Source organism: Papaver somniferum, chromosome 3 (genome assembly GCF_003573695.1).
Source record: "Papaver somniferum cultivar HN1 chromosome 3, ASM357369v1, whole genome shotgun sequence".
Lineage (NCBI taxonomy): Eukaryota > Viridiplantae > Streptophyta > Magnoliopsida > Ranunculales > Papaveraceae > Papaver > Papaver somniferum.
This window is the reverse complement of record NC_039360.1, coordinates 66,706,303-66,724,462: the sequence shown is the minus strand read 5'-3', so window position 1 is coordinate 66,724,462 and position 18,160 is coordinate 66,706,303. Positions and strand designations below refer to the sequence as shown.

The 18,160-nt window shown below is 38.0% G+C and overlaps 2 protein-coding genes across 2 annotated transcripts; one reads left to right on the top strand and one right to left on the bottom strand.

Moving 5' to 3' along the window:
* The first annotated feature begins 2,720 nt into the window (after window positions 1–2,720).
* Window positions 2,721–4,655, top strand: LOC113356379. Its single transcript, XM_026599489.1, has 2 exons — window positions 2,721–3,812; window positions 4,351–4,655. Exons 1-2 carry the CDS (start codon window positions 2,797–2,799, stop codon window positions 4,433–4,435), a joined length of 1,101 nt encoding a protein of 366 aa, XP_026455274.1. The 5' UTR covers window positions 2,721–2,796; the 3' UTR covers window positions 4,436–4,655.
* A 153-nt stretch (window positions 4,656–4,808) lies between these two features.
* On the bottom strand, window positions 4,809–10,950 carry LOC113356380. The gene is made up of 7 exons (XM_026599491.1): window positions 10,415–10,950; window positions 9,074–9,203; window positions 7,517–7,678; window positions 6,538–6,584; window positions 5,521–5,677; window positions 5,308–5,374; window positions 4,809–5,223 (listed from the first exon to the last, which is right to left on the bottom strand). The coding sequence occupies exons 1-7, from the start codon at window positions 10,619–10,621 to the stop codon at window positions 5,169–5,171; spliced, it is 825 nt and encodes a 274-aa protein (XP_026455276.1). The 5' UTR covers window positions 10,622–10,950; the 3' UTR covers window positions 4,809–5,168.
* Between the last annotated feature and the right edge of the window lie 7,210 nt (window positions 10,951–18,160).

The following is an 18,160-nucleotide window of genomic DNA, read 5'->3' as shown; positions in this document are numbered from 1 at the left end:
TCACTCCAGTTTCATGTAACTATTTCGCACCAATTTCACGCTTCTGTTGCAGGCCAGTTTGGCTTATAGTCTAGTTTTTGTCTACAACAATGGTTCGTGCACACCTGCTACCATTCAGTCTTTTAACTACAACAACTTCACTTAGGGGTGTCTTAGTTATGATTTATACAAAGAACGAGGACAACTTGCTATTCACTTCAACAATATTAATTCACACTTTGGGGAGAGTTTTATCATTGATCGTCAATACAAAAGGGAAAACGAACTCCTTAACTGCACAACAAGTTCGAGGTTACGAAGGGGCGATGTTTGTGCCATGATAAAATTGCCACATATTGGGCCAGAATGCTGTTTGGCTCACCTTTCAGCTGTCATCGAAGTCTGTCATCCAGCAAACTGACACAGCCCTCCACCCTGCCTTGCACATCATGAAGTCAACTGTCGACAATGGTTTAAGTCAACCATGGGTCAACGATTAAAGTCAACATCCAGCGGTCAAGATCCAGTTCGCCCGACCTGGTCCGGCGGCCATGTTTGTCGTCCATATTCGCCATCCAGACTGCCAGCTATTATGCACGTTAACCGGTCAAGCCAGTCTTCCAGCAAGCTTGCCAGTCAAAGCTCCTCAATTGCAGTCATCAACAAAAGATCAACCGCGGTTAAAGTCAATTCCCAAATCTGCTGGTGCATGATAGTTGGATTCGATTCCACCAATCTCGTGCCAGAATCCTCCGGGAAGGCTCTAGAAGTTTCTGTATTGTTTGGTGAGCAAGTCGTTGCGGAGAAAGTTCTGGAACATTGCAGATTTATTGATCAAGTCACTTGCATGTGAAGTTTATGTCGAAATTAGTATTTAACCCATATATTCAATTGTATAAATAGAGGGATATAAACCTTAAAGGGATACGCCTTGAGATACAAAAAATACAACAACAAACACTAAAAAGGAATCAAAAAATCAATGTAATCGATAAATCAATAAAATATCTCACCTTACGAAGATTTGTCTGTGGATGTAGGCAAAATTTACCGAACTACGTTAACTTCCTGTCTCTCTTTCTTATGCTTGTTTCGTGTTATTAACCACGTTTTATATCATCATCGTCAAATCAATTATATTATATGTTTGAAAGTATTTTCCGTACCAACACAGACATCGGCCGATTTTTTAATAAATTTGTAATTTTGTAAACTTTCGTGAAAAGAAAAAAATGCAACCGCTAGACGGCAAATAAAAAATATGCAACCTCTTGCTCTAGGAGATGAAATAGGAAAGTGAGTGGACGTGCCATGAACGTGTTTGGCAAGTTAAGCTATGCTGGATAGAATATTTCCCCAAATGTGTTTCAGAAATAAAAACGATATCCTTCCACAGGTAGGTGGATAAATCTGTGCCAGACAGATTCTGTAACCCCGGATGACGCAGCTTGCTTGCATGTTTATTCATTGGAAGAAAATTTGTATTCCGTCAGCAACATATCGCAATATTTTGTTTTCTTGTGTTTCCGTCAGCTACCGGATTTCAAGGTTTAATAAGTTTATTATGCCATCTGTCTCTTTCACCCTTTCTAGAACCAAACTAGGCGACAAACACAAAAAGTCTAGACCTCCACGAAACGGCAGAAGAACCATTATGTTCCATTTCTGAGAAATATGAAAAATGTGAATTGGAAGACCCCGATACACTTTTAATGTGTGCGAGTGTGTCAATAAAATAGAGAAACTTGTTGGTAAATTTGTTTAGCCATTGTACACGTCCCAAATTCTTAAAGGAAATGAAGTCAAATGCTGTTTTGTTATCCACGACTTGTGGTTTGTAACTTTTGTATATAAATCTTTTTCTAGATTGATTGTATACCGTAGTTTACGCTAAAATTTACGTACTTGTCAGTAGTATTGAACAAAGATTATTCGTAATAATAAAAACAATTTTTTTTGTTCATATATCCGCATCAATGTGTATCCCATCCATATTTTCTATCCTTGATACGACATTGATAGGATATGCTACCAAGATAGTCTTAGGTTTCCCGTTTCCGTTTTCTTTCGGGAATTTCCAAAACACATTCAGATTCAGTGAATACTGCAAAGAATGTTGCTCAATCCGGCCGCTGGCAAGAACTCCTATACTACTGCAGAAATGGGCCTCGTAGTTTTAATGACAAATGTACCTGCTACTATTCCAGAATATGGAAACAACAATATGTGGACACTTCCTGATATTTCATGTCGATAGGGTTCGCATCAGTCATCAGCATACGTGGAAAGGTCTGGTCTCCAAAATGAAGTTTAGGGTATACAACTCGCACTAGACGGTCATACTGTCCCCATGGAGTCCAAACTCCAAGTCTCCACCTTAAAAGTGACCAAACAGAGAGCAATCAGGATAGGAGTTGGGGCCAAGCCACAAACGATTTAGGCGTCGAGATACCTACAGAAGGGACGTGCACTGCAGGTTTTTCTTTCACCCATTGAGAAAACCAGGCAAAAGCAAGACAAATCCAAAAAAAAATTGCGTACAATTCTGCAGATGAAGACAAATATATACACAACACGTCCTGCACTATGTCATTGTCCTCCATCTAGAAACTCTTGACTTTTAATTCTCGCTCTCTCTCTATAACCCCACATATGATATGGACCATCAATTTTAAGTTTAAACAATATCAAGAAAATGACATTTGGAAAATCTTTTTACAAATAAGACTCTCTTTAATGACTTGATACCCCCAAGATCCTTTCTAAATTTTACAACCACAATTAACTTCTTCTCTAGTTATCATATTCATCTAAACCATGTTTGATTTTGGAAGACAACAAGTTGAGCATCCTAGTGATGAAGAACACGATAGTTCTTCTTTTTCTGAGAGTCCCTTGCTGTTTGGTAAGAGTAGTCGTAGTTGTAGATCGGTAGTAAATGAAAAGTATTCTGACGAAAATGGTTTGAAGAAGCTTCTATCTCTACCAAAATCCGCATCATCGTCCAAACAAAATCCCGGTGAACCTGCTGCAGAGCAACAGAGAAATATAGAGTTTACAGCTTCGGGTCGTAAAGATGATGAAACAGATGGTGTTACATCTCCACCTCTATGGAAATATCCTCGTAGTAGCAGTAGTCTATCTAATTCCACAGATGTTTTAGCGTCCAGAAGTCGCGGAAACTACAATCGTTTTTTCTCTTTTAACGACGCCACAGCTACTACAACTACTGATTTTGTTTCCAACAGGTCCCAAGAGATTGCTAGAGGTCGTCAAGAGTTGATGGATATGATTAGAACCATGCCGGAGAACTCGTACGAGCTCTCTTTAAAAGATCTAATCGAACATAAACAGCAACCACAACCGACAAAGGATAATCACCATGATGCAACCCCAGAGACGGAATCAAGTCATAATAGTACTAATAATAGTAGTAGTACTACTTCAAAGGTCTCATCAAAAGATCAAACGAAAAGCAACATTCCAGTGTTAAAGAGAAGCAAAAGTGCGGATTCAAGTAATGGCAAAAATGGACCTGTTCTTCTCAAAATGTTCTTACCGTTCTCAGATTTTGGAATGCATAAGAAGAAAAGGAAAAACAAGGGTTCCAAAAAGAGTGCTTATTATGCTAAAGTTTCACCTAAGCCGACTCCACTAATAGAGGGAGAGAAGAATTCTACCACTACTAATAATACCTCCATTGATAAGGAATGGTGGAAGAAGAGGTTTGCAGTTGCAGCAGACAAGTATCAGACTGAAATTACTATTAGCCATGGAGGACTAGACAGCAGGGGTGAAAGTAGTGGTAGCAGCAACAGCAGCAATAGAAGCCGGTAAGCATATTTTATTAATTAATTCAGTAAAGCCTTTATGATTTGTATATACTAAATCCATTATACGGTACCACCACCATCTTTCTTACCGACAGTAAAAGATTTCTTAACCATTGAAAATGAGTCGACAACATCCAAAGTTTTCTTGAAAGTCACTATTCCTGAAGTTCTAAATACGTTTTCTTGATTTTCTTCTACGACAATATGTGGCGGAGATTATTAAATCTTACTTTTCTCCCTCCTTTTTTAAGAGCAATTCGCTTTTAATTTGAAAATAACTTTAATGGCCTAAACACTAAAGTAATACAGACCATAAACTAGTATACATGCTTTCAGGTGTACCATTATCAAGTGCATTGAAGTCAAGAGAGTAGGTTGACAATCAAGACTCTCGTGCTATTACCAACACGCGGCTTTTAAAATAGGAAAAGAAACTCAGATATTTTCAATGTTTTCCTACAAAAGAAAAATATGATGTACCAAGAAAGAGAAGAATGTCTTCCCTGAATGACAGAGCTTTTTTTATAATGTGTTGCAGGAAAATGGCTGGCTTGTTAACTTGTTTTTGGTCCTCCCACACCAAAAAAACAAAAACCATCTCACTAAAAGGGAGCAACTACTAACTGGGAATCTCATCTCATTTACTATTACTGTGCCACTAGGAGTAAATAAGTGAAGTAGCCACATCGAAAAGTTTGCAGTAGAGTGTATGACTATGTGTATATTATTCAGAAGTTTTGTGATAATGTACTGTTTCATAGCTTTTCTTTTTTCCTGTCTATCTGAATATGTATACAACATTACAACTTCAAAATTTTGTGAATGCTAGCCTTTGTTCAGAAACATTTTCATTCTACGATCAGCTGGCATGTAGAGCTGTATACGATTTGTGCAGTGTACTAGTGCAATTCTATTCAGTGTCTAATTTGGATACTGGATTAATACGTACATCAAATATATCATGAACGGTAGCTCTATAAAAGTACCTCAACAAAATGACAGAATCTAAAGATGGATAGGCCTTGAAGTACCAGAGGTTAATTCGTCAAATGTTTGTGTTTCTAGTTTTTACAGTAGCCTCTGCTCTTCACAAAAAGCTGTTAGCATAATACGCACATTTTCAGTAAAATCTGCAGATGACAGCAATAGAAAACTGCAAAATGAACATATGTGTACGCTCCTTGTAATCCAAGTTTTGGATCCTTGATTACATTCATGGGTAAAACTAAATAGCTATTCCTATTGTCTCTAGATTTACTTTCGAATCGAGTAGTAAGACTATACCTTTCTTTCATTACTTGTCTTGTTCCATTAATAACTCTAAGAGATGAAGCCGAGTGTGAGAAATCCCAATTCCTAATTACCATTCTCATCGTCTGAATCAACTAAGACAACTCCTCTTGCTTTCGACCTAGCAAAACAGCGGAAGAGAATAAGAAAGTGAAGCAGTATAGAGATGCAGTAATAAAATGTAAATTATGAAAAGCAACAGTACCTGTGGTAAGCAGGCACAACCCGCTGACTGACTTTTGAGGGGGTTTTATCTTCTGCCAGCTTGTTCACTGCAGCTCAAAGAATGAACTTTAAAACTACTTTGTACGTTTTGGATTAAAACATTTAAGAAAAACAAACAAACGAATTAACGTAAAACCATGTAACTGGGAATATGCAATGGCATAGCCATGGGATATAAACTAAAAGTACTCACACGGTGAACCAAGTGCCACTGTAACCGGTGATGCGTTGAAGTTGCTTATAGGAATAGCCATTGGCAATGCTTTATCTGATACTGTTGATTCCCGTAACTTCTTGTGTTTGGAGAACAAAGCGAGGTCAAGTTGGGCCTGAATACTATCATTTTTCTCCTGAATGATCAAGATAACAAGTCAAGTAACATATCTACTATACATTACACGATTGAAGAAAACAGATGTAATCGACAAACACCTGTAAACTTAACATAAAATACTTAGTTCAAGCAAAGCAACAAAATGTACAAGAACTTTTCATCTTCAGTTAAATTGTGGCATAAACTGAGAGCTTAATTAAAATCGAGGAATCAAATAACGAATGAACAGCTCTACAAGTAATGACCTAATAAGCTAAAGACTCCTGAGCAAACAAGATCAGTTGTTGCCCTTTGAAATGAATTTTCATAAGCTGATGGAAGTTAAGTTAGTAACTGCTAGTTACTGCTACTGCTTACAGTTATTGATTTTTCTTTATATAGGTTCGCTGGCAATAATTGTTTAAATATGAAGGTGTTAATTACTCGATTACATCAGGAGCATAATAGTCATTCTACAGTGTTTATCTATGTACTCCTAATGAGAGTATTCATCTAAATTGTAACAAACATATAAAGTTTAACAACCAACAGCAAGCTGCAAGCCCATACGCCTTCCGACATGGAAAAAGTTTCAAATAGGATTTATGTACATTCTGCAGTTTAGCCTTTCATATACTAGGGATTTATGATTTTCCCTTCAAATGTTTCAGAACTCTTTTTACCCTCTTCACTTCAAACCTTAGCTTCTCAAAATTTTCCTTTTCACATAAACCTAACCTAATTATGACTAACCTTTTACCTCCCCATAAATCTTTTTTTAACAAAACCTTTCCATAAAAAAATTTTAAAAAAAACTTAGAAGTTCCAATTACAACTACTATAAAAGAAAGAAGCTTGATAGCTTTAATCTTTTAGGATTAGAGCAAGTGATCAGACCTTTTCTGCAGATAACCTTCTCGTCAACTGATAGGAGCTCTCTTGTTCTGCACCAAATATGAGAAGAAAAGCAATAGATTGTTTCAGCAAACTAGCTACTCAAAGCTGTACAAAACAATTAAGAGGGAAAGAAGATTGTAAACATTGAAGTCTTCTATTTACATGGGCTATGGAGGCAAGTACAATTTTAGGACGTGAACTTTGCTAAAAATCACTGCATGGATCATACAAATTGGAAAAATTTACATGTATAACAGTAAGTTGATATCTGAAAACACATAGAATTATTAGAAGGCAGTTAGATAAGACGGTTGACCAAAAAGACTAACATTTGGGTCAAATGCATTAGTACCATAAAGAACGCACAACTTAATACGAAGAGTGCAATAAACGTCACGTTTTACAGTATGGACATGAATCGACACTGGTACTCGGACTGACGCATGGGTACACTGCGACAGTTCTGGTAGCCGTTAAACTTAAATAATTTTGCAGCTTAGTTCTATAAAGCTTGATGAAATAGAAGGAACAAGAAATGAAAGAGTAGAGGAAGAAACATGGCTCCTTTTTTCTTCAGTATAAGCATGAGTACAGCCAAGTTATTTTGTTAGGAAGAATATGTAACATAAACCTGACAATAACCTCCCGTGTCCCTGTTTCCTACCATCTAAAACAGTTCACTTAAGTTTGAAGCAAGAAAAAGCAGAGAAACATTTTGCATACAGCATGTAATGAGAAGCTAAGTGCTTTTACTTTAACTAGTTCGAAAACTTAATCATGTAAAGTCAGTTCGTGACATTATTTGAGCATATATTTACAAACACCAAGTATTAAATGCAGGATAAGGATGCAGGATCAGAATCAAATTTCACTGAAGGTTTGTGAAATTACTCATCATTCAAGAAAGAAGTACTAGTGAGAGCCAACCGATACAGAGATAAATTATTAATTTTTGACAGAGTTTGTAAGAATTTATAACCTCGTACAACTAATTGATGATTTCTTTTGAATGCTTCATAGAGCTCCAAACATAGATTTGCCATAGCATCATTGTCAGATGACTTCATGAGCCTGACTAAAGATATAGTAACAAGTGGCATCCCCTTGGACTTGTGAGCAATCAACTTGGCAACAGTGGCACCTGAAACAGAGAAATTTAATATACAGCATCTATCGTATCAATTTCTAGGCAAGGACTGAAACAAGATATATTGAGCATGAAAAGACTGAAAATTGTTATTCAACTGATGCAATGGATGTGAAACTCAATGCATTACTTGTATTTACAGCAACAAAACATGAATGAGAATGCAGCCAAAAAGACATGGGTGTTAAAGAATTAAATCAGAAACCAGTAGCCACACAGATATCTCAATCTGAAATCTACTAGAAGTGCTTTGATGAAGAAGCAGAATTAGGAAGCGTCAGTATGACGAGAACGGATCACTTTCTGGGTTTTTATGGATGTCAAGACCTACCTCTTTCAACATTCACCGACTGCGCAACTACATGTTAGTACAAAACTTGAGGTCTCAAATTCACACTTCGTAATTACAACTAAATTAAAAACCAAGAAATCACAACCGCAGTTGGAGAAACATAAAGTCATGGTCAACCTTTCTACAGAGAAATGAGATCAAGTATGAATAATAGAATAACTAAAATTTATAATAAAAATGTATTGGTTTGCCCATATTATATTTAAACTTTGCAATCCATATTGTTCTAGATAAATATTAGAACTGTATCACAAAGAGGTAGATGACTGTCTCAGCATTTAATGTAGCTGCAAAGTGTTCACCACGACAAAGGAAAGAAACAATGAAAAGCATAGTTAATTGTTACTTAAAGAATTATAAATAATCTTAATCAAGGATCCTCATCCAATGTTACTCCTAAGACGTGGTTAAAATGAGACATGTAGGGCCCTCTCAGAGATGATAAAGAGTTGATTATTAGATGAGCTCTTTGTCACCATTAACTCTCCTCATCACAAATCAATATATTCAAGAATTGTATCCCTATCATTTAGTGATTGCTAATTGATGGTGTTAACTCATTCATTACTCCATCAATTGCAATCAATGGATGATAAGATTACAAGTGTTAAATACTGATTTGTTTTAGGAGGATCAAGATGGCTAGGACAGCAACCTCAACATAAGTCTTTAACTCTATGTGCATCCCACGGGCCAATGTAACCACGCTATAAAATTACATTGTGAGCAGAGCCTTATTCAATATTAATTGGTTTTTTCTATTTTAACAACATCCATGACTAGACTTCCCATAATCACAACTTCTAAGATACTAACTCTGAAACAGCAGGTAATACAACATTTAGAGGGCAAACTGTCCATACCCCCTAATCCACAGTTTTTAGACCGATTTCACTCAGGCCTCAGGCTGTGCCTCAGCCTCATATTTATTCATCCTGGCATTTTTCAATATTCCTTGGCAATCTTATACTTAATGCTTGCTAAGCATCATTCAGATAAAAATGATAAATGGAAAAACTAAAAAGCAACTCACTCACCATGATCAGCTTCAGATCTAGAAGACGTGGCATAGCCTCCAAGAACAAGCTTAACATTATCAGACTTGAGTGATGTGATGAGATAATCTACAAACTCAGACAATGAACCACCTATGCCAACATCATCTCTCTGCAACAAAAATCCCAAGTAGTCAGGTCTACCAGATAGTACGTGCTAATTAAAATAGAAAAATAGTCTATCATCATGAGACTTATCCATCAGGATTAGGTTTGCAGAAATTCATTCATGGGAAGAACTAGAATCCGTTTCATCGATTAGATTAGGAATTTTGAGTAAGTGGATAACAGTTCTTTTAAACATGCATATGTTGAGATGAAGTAAATAATCGAAAATCAATAATGTATTTGGTAGCGACAATTTGGAACTCTGCGCTGCAGGTGGTGCAATAACAAGCTTTTTCTCCTGTTCATATCATTTATAAAGATTAGTAATATTATTACACCTAGCAAATGGCGGAGGGCTAACATTTGTTTCATACTGATATTCTTAGGTAGGCATAGAAGATTCCCGGTTAGATAACCTTAGAAACCCTGGTTACATCTATGTTTCTAACAGGACTGCCATCTAGTACACCCACTTTGTAAGTTGTCTCAATAATTAACAATACATCTTTCATCTAATCTGCAATTAAAGTTGCAGGGTAAAGCCTAAAATCCTTCGTATAACTCTCTAATGGTCAAGTGGTGTGTCAGTTGAAAAATAAGTGACATAAATGCATTCTGTAAGCAATTCTACAAATGCATTTTCATTATACCTAACGGATTCACATAAACCCAATAGTGAACACATTCCAGCAACTACAGACATTCGATTCCTAACAAAATCAAGGTGCTGTGAGGATGAACCCTTGGGTGTTTGACTTAACAACAAGCAAGGGAAATGTCCATCAGCAAATCAGTTCTGATAACTAGCATTATCACATTTTTTTTTTTTTGCTTTCAGTTTCCCACTATACTTGTACTCCATTATTGATCACTAACTTTGTTTCCAGAAATCCATAAAGAAACCATCAAAACAGTACATTTATCAATTGTTATTAGACACTTGAAAAACAAAAACCAGAAGTTAAAACTTCGAATATTTCAACTATTACTCTTATCAATCATCATCACAACTATAAAAAACTAGAGTCAAACGGACTTTAATTAACCCCAACAAAAGATCTTCAGTTGTTGAATCTTCCACAAATACACAGAACTAAGAAGAAGACAAAAAAAAATAAAAAAAATCAACAGTCAAATTCTAGGGTTTCGTTTTTCTGCAAATAAACCCATACAAAAAAAAATATTTAAAGAAAAGAAGGAGGAGAGATTAGTTACCAGGTCTTCAAGCTGTCGAATGGATTTGGTGGACTCCCAAGTGTAAGAATGAAAATCAGTGAGATGGATTCTAAGAGTGGAAGAATTAAGAGCATGGATATGAAAAAGAAAGGGTAACTCAAGTGAAGGGAGAGAACTAGAAGGGTTTTCCCATTCAGCGTTTAGTTTACCAAATATTGGCTGGAAATCGTCAAAGATTTTAGACATTGTTAACAAATCTGTAGAGAGTAATAGAAAAGTAGGTGAGGTTTTTAGTCTTTAGGGAGAGGCGGACGGAGACCTCTAGAAAATGATTTATCGATCGAAAACAAGAAAGAAGAAAACAGAGAGAGAGAGAGAGAGAGAGAGAGAGGAGAGAATATAAAGCAATTAAGGCACAAAGAGCCTGTTGCTGTTGGTTCTGTTATTTGATATTCGTTTTTTTCCAGAAAACAGAAAATGGCGCCATTGCTGGTCTGACTCGCCTGAGGCACTTACAAGAAGCACTTTCTGCCCCAGAATCACACCCCAAATTACACTAGGAGGCCTACTCAATTTGAATCTTAAATCTAAGAATTGTGAACCATAATATTGATTTCTTTTTGTCTCAAATTTTATTTTGTTGAACTAGGTGTTGAGCTGTGGAGTTGCCCAAGCTCGTTCCAAAGTTTAAAAAGCCGTGGCATGAAACCGCCCTTCCCAACTCGAATGAAATTGCGGACATACGATTTGAAAAAGAGGAAAACTTAAGTAGAAATTGAGGTTCAGTCCCAAAGTTGTTGGGCTTTAGACAGTTTAGTCCTGCCCTCTCAAGTCCGGTACAAGAAGATCCAAATATACCAAATCTTAAACGATTTAATCCATTTGTAAACGATTTAGTCCAAATTTTCTTTTTTTCATGACAAAACTGCCCACAAGCTCAAATGTTTATCTGTGGTTCAGTTTTTATTTCTTCATTTCCTATTCGAACAAAGCTTCCATCTACTGTTGTTGAAGGCGATACTATTAGGTTCATCTCGTTTCGCTTGAACCTTTTCAATTTACTTTGTTACTTGATTCACCAAATTGCTTTTACAATTTTATGTTGTTATACATATGATTTAGGGTTAGTTTTTTCAGTTTGGGGATCAATGAAGTTTTTAGAATCTGTATCACATAAATTATCGAAGATAGGCTGATTCGTTGTTAAAGATTATAACATTTTGGAGGGATTTTTTTTAATTTGCGTTGGATTTGTGCATCCTAGTTCTTAAAATGGTAAGATGCTATTACTTTTCTTTTGATTCATAATCCATCTAATTTAGCTGAGTTTTAGTTCTGCAGATGACAAAATTATGGCTCAATTTTCGATTTAGATTGAATTACCTAAAGATAGTTGAAAATTCAGTTTTTCCTATATGTTAATTCATCTAATCTTATCGTAATTAGTATTTTTACTTGAGGGACAAAGATGAACTGAGATGTAGAAAAAGTGATATTGTGGTTGATCTTAGGATACAGTTTTAGTTTGGAATGGAGGAAAGATGAGTTAATTAAAATATTATTACCATGTAGGATATATATTTTCATGAAATTACATGCTTTAACCATGTACTGTCTATAATTCCTAACTTTTTTTTTTGAAAGAAGTAGCTACTTTATTAAGAGATTATTTCTCTGGGTTACAAGGTCCCCATCGAGTCATTCATTACAATTACATTGAGGAAATTTGGGCATGTGTGATCCCATATATTAGTGGTCAAGTTTGTGTTGTTGTTGTTTCCTGTTTGCAACTGTTTCAATGTTGCGTAGTTTGCCAATCCATCTGCCGCCTGGTTTGATTCTCTATACGCGTGCGCGATTACGTACCTATGAATTTGACGAAGGTGGTAGTGGATTTCCTTCAACATTGTCTGAATGATCCAAGGGGCTTGTGAGTTGTCCTGACTGATCATCGCCACCAGCACCGTGGAATCTGATTCAAAAAGGATATTCTTCCATTCTTTTCATGAGCCATTCTAGTGGCCATCAGTAGGGCCCACGTTTCTGCCACCAATGCTGATGTTTTCCCAATTGGTGCTGCCATAGCCATTACGACCTCTCCTTGTGAATTTCTGCATATCCATCCTGCACTTGCAGTTTCTGGCTGGCCTCCTGGTTGGCTTTTACTCGCTCCATACGTATTGATCTTAATCCATCCCGTAGTTGGTGCTACCCATCGAACCCAGATAACTATGATACTTGTTCTTCTTGTTTGTTGGTCAAGTGGTTGCTGTATTCTTGGCTGGTTGAGTAGTTTGTGTTTAATTGCCCATTTGTACTCTTGTGCTAACAGGGTCGAGATGTGGAAGATCTGATTTGGAGTTTGGGTGATGTTGTTGTAGACCTTCGCATTTCTTGCTAGCCATATGTTCCATATCATGAAGCAACACGTTGTGAAGTGTTGTCTTGTGGATTTCAGATTCAAGAACTCGCTGAAGTTTGATGGTGCTTGCACAACGACACGATGACGATGTTAAGTCGTGTTATGGGCAGTGCCATTGTTGTTGTTGTTGACAATAATATCTGGTACTGGGTGTGGTGGAAGTACTAAGCCATCACATGGGTTGTGAGTCGCATTGTTGGAGTTGTACTGAGTACACCAAAGTTCCCACACCTGCTTGGCTCTAGGATAGGTGAAAAGGCAATGTTGGATTGTCTCCGCTTGGAGGTTACAAATAGGGAAATAATCATTGTCGGTGATGTTCCTATGTTGCAGTGCTGACAAGGTGGATAGTCCATCATGGCTGACTTTCCATAAGAAAAGTCTGATTTTTTGGGGACAGTCTGTTTTCCAAATCGTTTTGGAAAACTCTTCATGAAGCATGTGGTTGACCTGAGGTTGTGCATTGATGTTGTTGGGTTGTATTTTAATTAGCACCTCATCGCCACTTTTGGCTGTGTATTGTCCCTTTTTGGCGTGAGGCCAAATTGGTTTATCTGGGGTCGGGGGGTTTGAAATGTGTATGCCTATGATAACATCTCTCACTGTGGGTGTGAAAATCTGGTTGAGAAAATTAATGTTCCAAGTATAAGAGTGAGGTTCAATTAATGTACTAACCAGATTGTCTCCTGTGATGCCATATGAAACCGTGTTTGTTTGCATGGGTATCCACTTCTCATTAATTGTGGTTGAAGCGCCGTCACCTATTTGGATTCCATGATTGGCCTGCACAAAAGGCGCCACTTTGGAAAGATTTTTCCGAGCCGGACTCCTGCCACTGGTGGTTTTGGGATGCTTTTCAGTGTATGCTCCTGTTGCATATATTTTGTCATGTACATAGTGTTGCAGATAGTATTTGGGTTGGCGTGTATTTGCCAGATCCTCTTACATAAAAGTGCAAAATTATGTTTCCTTGAATTCAGGATTCGCAAACCTCCTTGCTTGATTGGTAGATTGAGTTTCTCTTTTCCAATCATGTGTAGTTTCCTCGTGTTTTTGTCATGGCCCCAAAAGAAATTTCTCGCAATCTTGTCAATCTTTTGATGTACATGTGCTGGCAACAGTTGGGTTTGCATTACATGGTTGACGCTCGAGTTGATAAGTTGCCAGCGTCCTTCTTGATTGAGCCATTTTGCCATCCAGCCTTTGACCTTCCTCTCTAGTCTTTGCAGCAGTTGAGCAAATATGGGAGAAGAATTTCTTTCCTGTTTGAATTCAACTCCTAAATATTTAGGCGGTTTGTGAGTGGTAGGAATGTCAAAGGTGCTCGAGAGCCAATCTCTTGTAGACTGGCTTGTATGTGGATGGTGTATAATGATCGATTTGTGCCTGTTTATTTCTTGACCTGCTGACGTTGAATAAGTGTGTAAAATTTGTTTGAGGTTGTCGTAGGTGTTCTGATCAGCGAAGCATGTAATGAGCAAGTCATCAGCATACATGAGGTGCAAGATTGGCGGTGTGGTTGACGAGATGTTCAGTCCCTTCATCTTTCCATCATTATCCAAAATGGCCAAATTAGTTGATAGTATCTCAACACGCATAATGAAAATATATGGTGACAACAGATCACCCTATCGTAGCCCCCTGCATGGCTTGATGTGTCCCTGTGGAGATCCATTAATATTGATGGAATATGTAACTGATATTATACAGAGCATCAGATACTCAACAAACTTTGTTGGGAACCCTAGAGATTTGAGGGTTTGTCTAATGAAACCCCAGTCTATATTGTCATAAGCCTTCTTGATGTCTAGTTTTAGGGCTATTTTTGGTTTTTGAGTGGGTTTGGTCGATTGAATGTGATGGAAGATCTCAGTTGCAATTGCAATGTTGTCATGAATGGCACTATTGGGGATAAATGCGCTTTGAAATGGGTTTATCATGAATTATAGAATCGGACGAATTTTATCCACTAGAATTTTCGAAATAATTTTGTACACTACATTGCACAGCCCAATGGGTCGAAAGTCATTAGGGTTTGAAGGGTTTTCATTTTTCGGAATGAGGGTAATATTGGTATGGTTGAACTGACTTGCTAGTTCTACCTTATCAAAGAAATTTACCACTAGATCAATGATTTGAGTATGAGTGGTATCCTAGTAAACCTTGAAAAACTTACTTGTGTACCCATCGGGTCCCGGAGCTTTTTCCGATCCGATGCTAGACAAAGTTGCACGTATTTCATCCACTATGGGTTGCTTTATTAATTCCATGCAGTGGAAGTTAGAGATTCTTGGAGTGATGTGAGTGAACAATTGCATGTCCACTTGAGTTGGGTTGGCTATATACTGGTGCTCATAGTGTTGTATCAGCATCAAAGCAATTTGTCTTTGGTTATATATCCACCTGTTGTTGGTATCTTGTAGTTGGTAGATATAGTTTATTCTTGCATTAATCGTTGCTTTTGCGTGGAAGAACCTTGTGTTAAGGTCACCATTTTGAATCCATTCCACCCTAGATCTTTGCTTCCAATAGTTGTCGTGACAGTGTAGTAACATGAGATGAGAATTTCTTGTTTCGTTTTCGTGTTTAAGCCAGAACAGAAGTTCATTTCCTACAGTTGTAGCACACTTCGCTTGTGCCAGTTGTATCTGGAATTCCGCTTCACGGATTAGTTCTAGAAGATGGCCAAACGTCTGTTTATGCCAATGTAGCAGAGCTTTTGTTGTTTCCGTCATTCTTAGGAGAAGGTTTTGTGCCACCTTTGTTGCCTGATGCTGCTGCCAAGTTGTGATGACAATTTCTTTCATTTGAGGATGTAGGAACCAAAGGTGCTCTATACGTAAAAGTTTAGCTTTTCTTCTCTGCATGGCTTGTTCCATCATCAGTATTGGAGCATGGTCCGATCCTATTCTTGGGAGATATCGGAGTAGAGCAGTGGGATTGTTTGTCCAGCCAAGACTGAGTCGCCAATCCCCTATCTAGTCTTTCCATGATGAATCCTTCATCAGTTTGGTTGTTGTACCAAGTGTATTCATCTCCCTGGAATCCTAGGTCAATGAGGCCATTATTATTAATGAATTGGTTGAAAAATCTGACCTGACTGTTCATCACAGGTCTGCCTCCTTTCTTTTCATGTTGAGCTACAACATTATTGAAGTCACCCATGAGTAGCCATGGGACTGTAGGAGTTGGTATGAAGTCATCAAACGATTTCCAAAAAGCTTTCCTTGGTGCTGGTTGTGGAGGTCCATTGATTCCAATGAACATCCATTGCTGAGTAGTATGTAGAGTTGCTGGCCTAATGTAAGCATGAATAACATTTTGATTTGCTACTAAAATAGAGACATTAAGGTGGGATGTCCACATCAAGCAGAGGCCACCTTTATTTCATACACTAGGTACAATACAAGATCCATTAAAGGCTAGAGAAGTTTCTAAAAAAGACGTATGATAAGAAGTAGCAAGCGTTTCTGACAAAAAAAGTAAATTAGGTCTAAATCTGCGAGTGTACTCTCGCAGTTTAGAGACTATCAAGGCATTGTGTATACCTTGACAGTTCCAGGATAAATAACTCATTGTTTGCGCGGGTGTTGGTTCAAACCAACACCTCGCAAAACGGGATGAGTCTCTTCTTGTTCAAGCTCTTGATCCAGTGACAGCTTCCAAGCTGGTCTAGCCGGTGCATTGGATCGGTCTCATCCTTCCTCTCTTGGAGCTGAGGTAGAGGCAATGTTCTTTGAAGCAGGTAAACCAACAATGATTGTATGGTCATGTGGCAGTTTGTTGTAGCTTCTGGTGCTTCTCGACTTCCTAGCTCTTGTGGTTGGTACCTCAAACGCCAAAGCTTTTGGTTTGGTGGCCTGTTGTGTTTCTAACTGTTCCAAAGACAGATATTTTGTTTCTTTTAGTGGTGGAGGTTGCGCCGCAAAGTCAGGTGTGTTTGGCAGCATAAGATGTTCCGGCAGTTTCGTCGGAGTTTTGACTGTTCTTCTCTTTTAGGTGGAGAGTGGTTTCATGACATCATAGTGTTTGTCCGGCGTTGTATTGGTGGTGACAATAACCTCCGGCTTTCCGTTAACATTATGAACAAATAGGGTCACCTTTGCATCCTTCTTATGTAACACATTCAACAAGGTTTTAGTATATTCAGGTATAAAAAATGCAAGCATTCTATTTACACCTGGGTCTGCTCTTGGTTGCAGTGGTGCTGGTGGTTTCGGGTTTGCAGTATGGTCCGCGGGTCCTTGAATTGTTTGTCTGGGCTTCCTTAATATGGGCCTTCCCTTTACATTTTTCTTCCTCTCTATGATGGGCCTGATTGGATTTGTTGTGTTGGGTTTTCACCAGTGCAGTGACTCGGCTAGGGTTTTGAGATGGCATTGATGACTTGTCTGTAGGTGGGACCCTTTATTATGCTGTCATTCCGACATTCCCTGTACCCGAAGAATTAAAGATAGGTGATTTTGCATGGGCACAGCTTTTAACGCCCAGGTTTTGCGGCTGTAATGGCTGGTTTGTTGCAGTATCTCTGTCAGGTTTCTGTTGGCTCGAAACCGGGTTCCAAACTAAACCTCTCCGAGTCATTTCAGGCGAAAGATGAGTCGGACACTGTGTTGGGTAGGTTGGTTTTTTTGGATCGTTAGCCTTACCACCAGGATGACCTTGCTGTAAAACATGAACCTCCTGAACAGTATCATCCACCTTTGGTTGTTGTTGTTGTGGTGGTTGCTGTTCTTGAATGGCTTCCTTACCTTTGTCAAGTCGAGTTGTTGATGATTCTCCAGTATCCATGTGTGTGTTCAAAGTCCTGGCTTGGTGCATGTAATTTATCCTTGGTATTTTGGATGAAGGAGCTCTGATCTTAGAATTGATCATGCCATAAGGGAAGTCGGGGAATTGTTTGCTGCTGCGCGTTGATCAAGGCTCGGAAATTTTGTACATTCTTTGAAAACATGCCCTGGAAATCCACATAGAAAACATAAAACATGGATGTTCTCATAAGCAAACTGAACCCACACACCTTTTCCTATGTTTAGCATGACTCCTGGTGTGAAGGGTTTTGAAAGATCTATTATAACATAGACTCTGGGAGGCGAGCTATCAAGGTCAATCTGAAGTACCGTCCCTGTTTTTGAATCTTCTATGAGCTCATAAATGGATTTTTCCTCCGCAAAGAATCTAGGTAGGTGTATAACTTGAAGCCAAAAAGGAGCAAATTTGAAACAGTCTCTGGGGTGTTGAAGAAAAAAATTCCAGTCTTCTAACAAAATAACATGTTGTCCTGCGACCCATGGTTGGTTAGCCATGATAAAATCCTTATCATTCTTATATTCTAGTGACATTTGGATGATATTCAACGATGA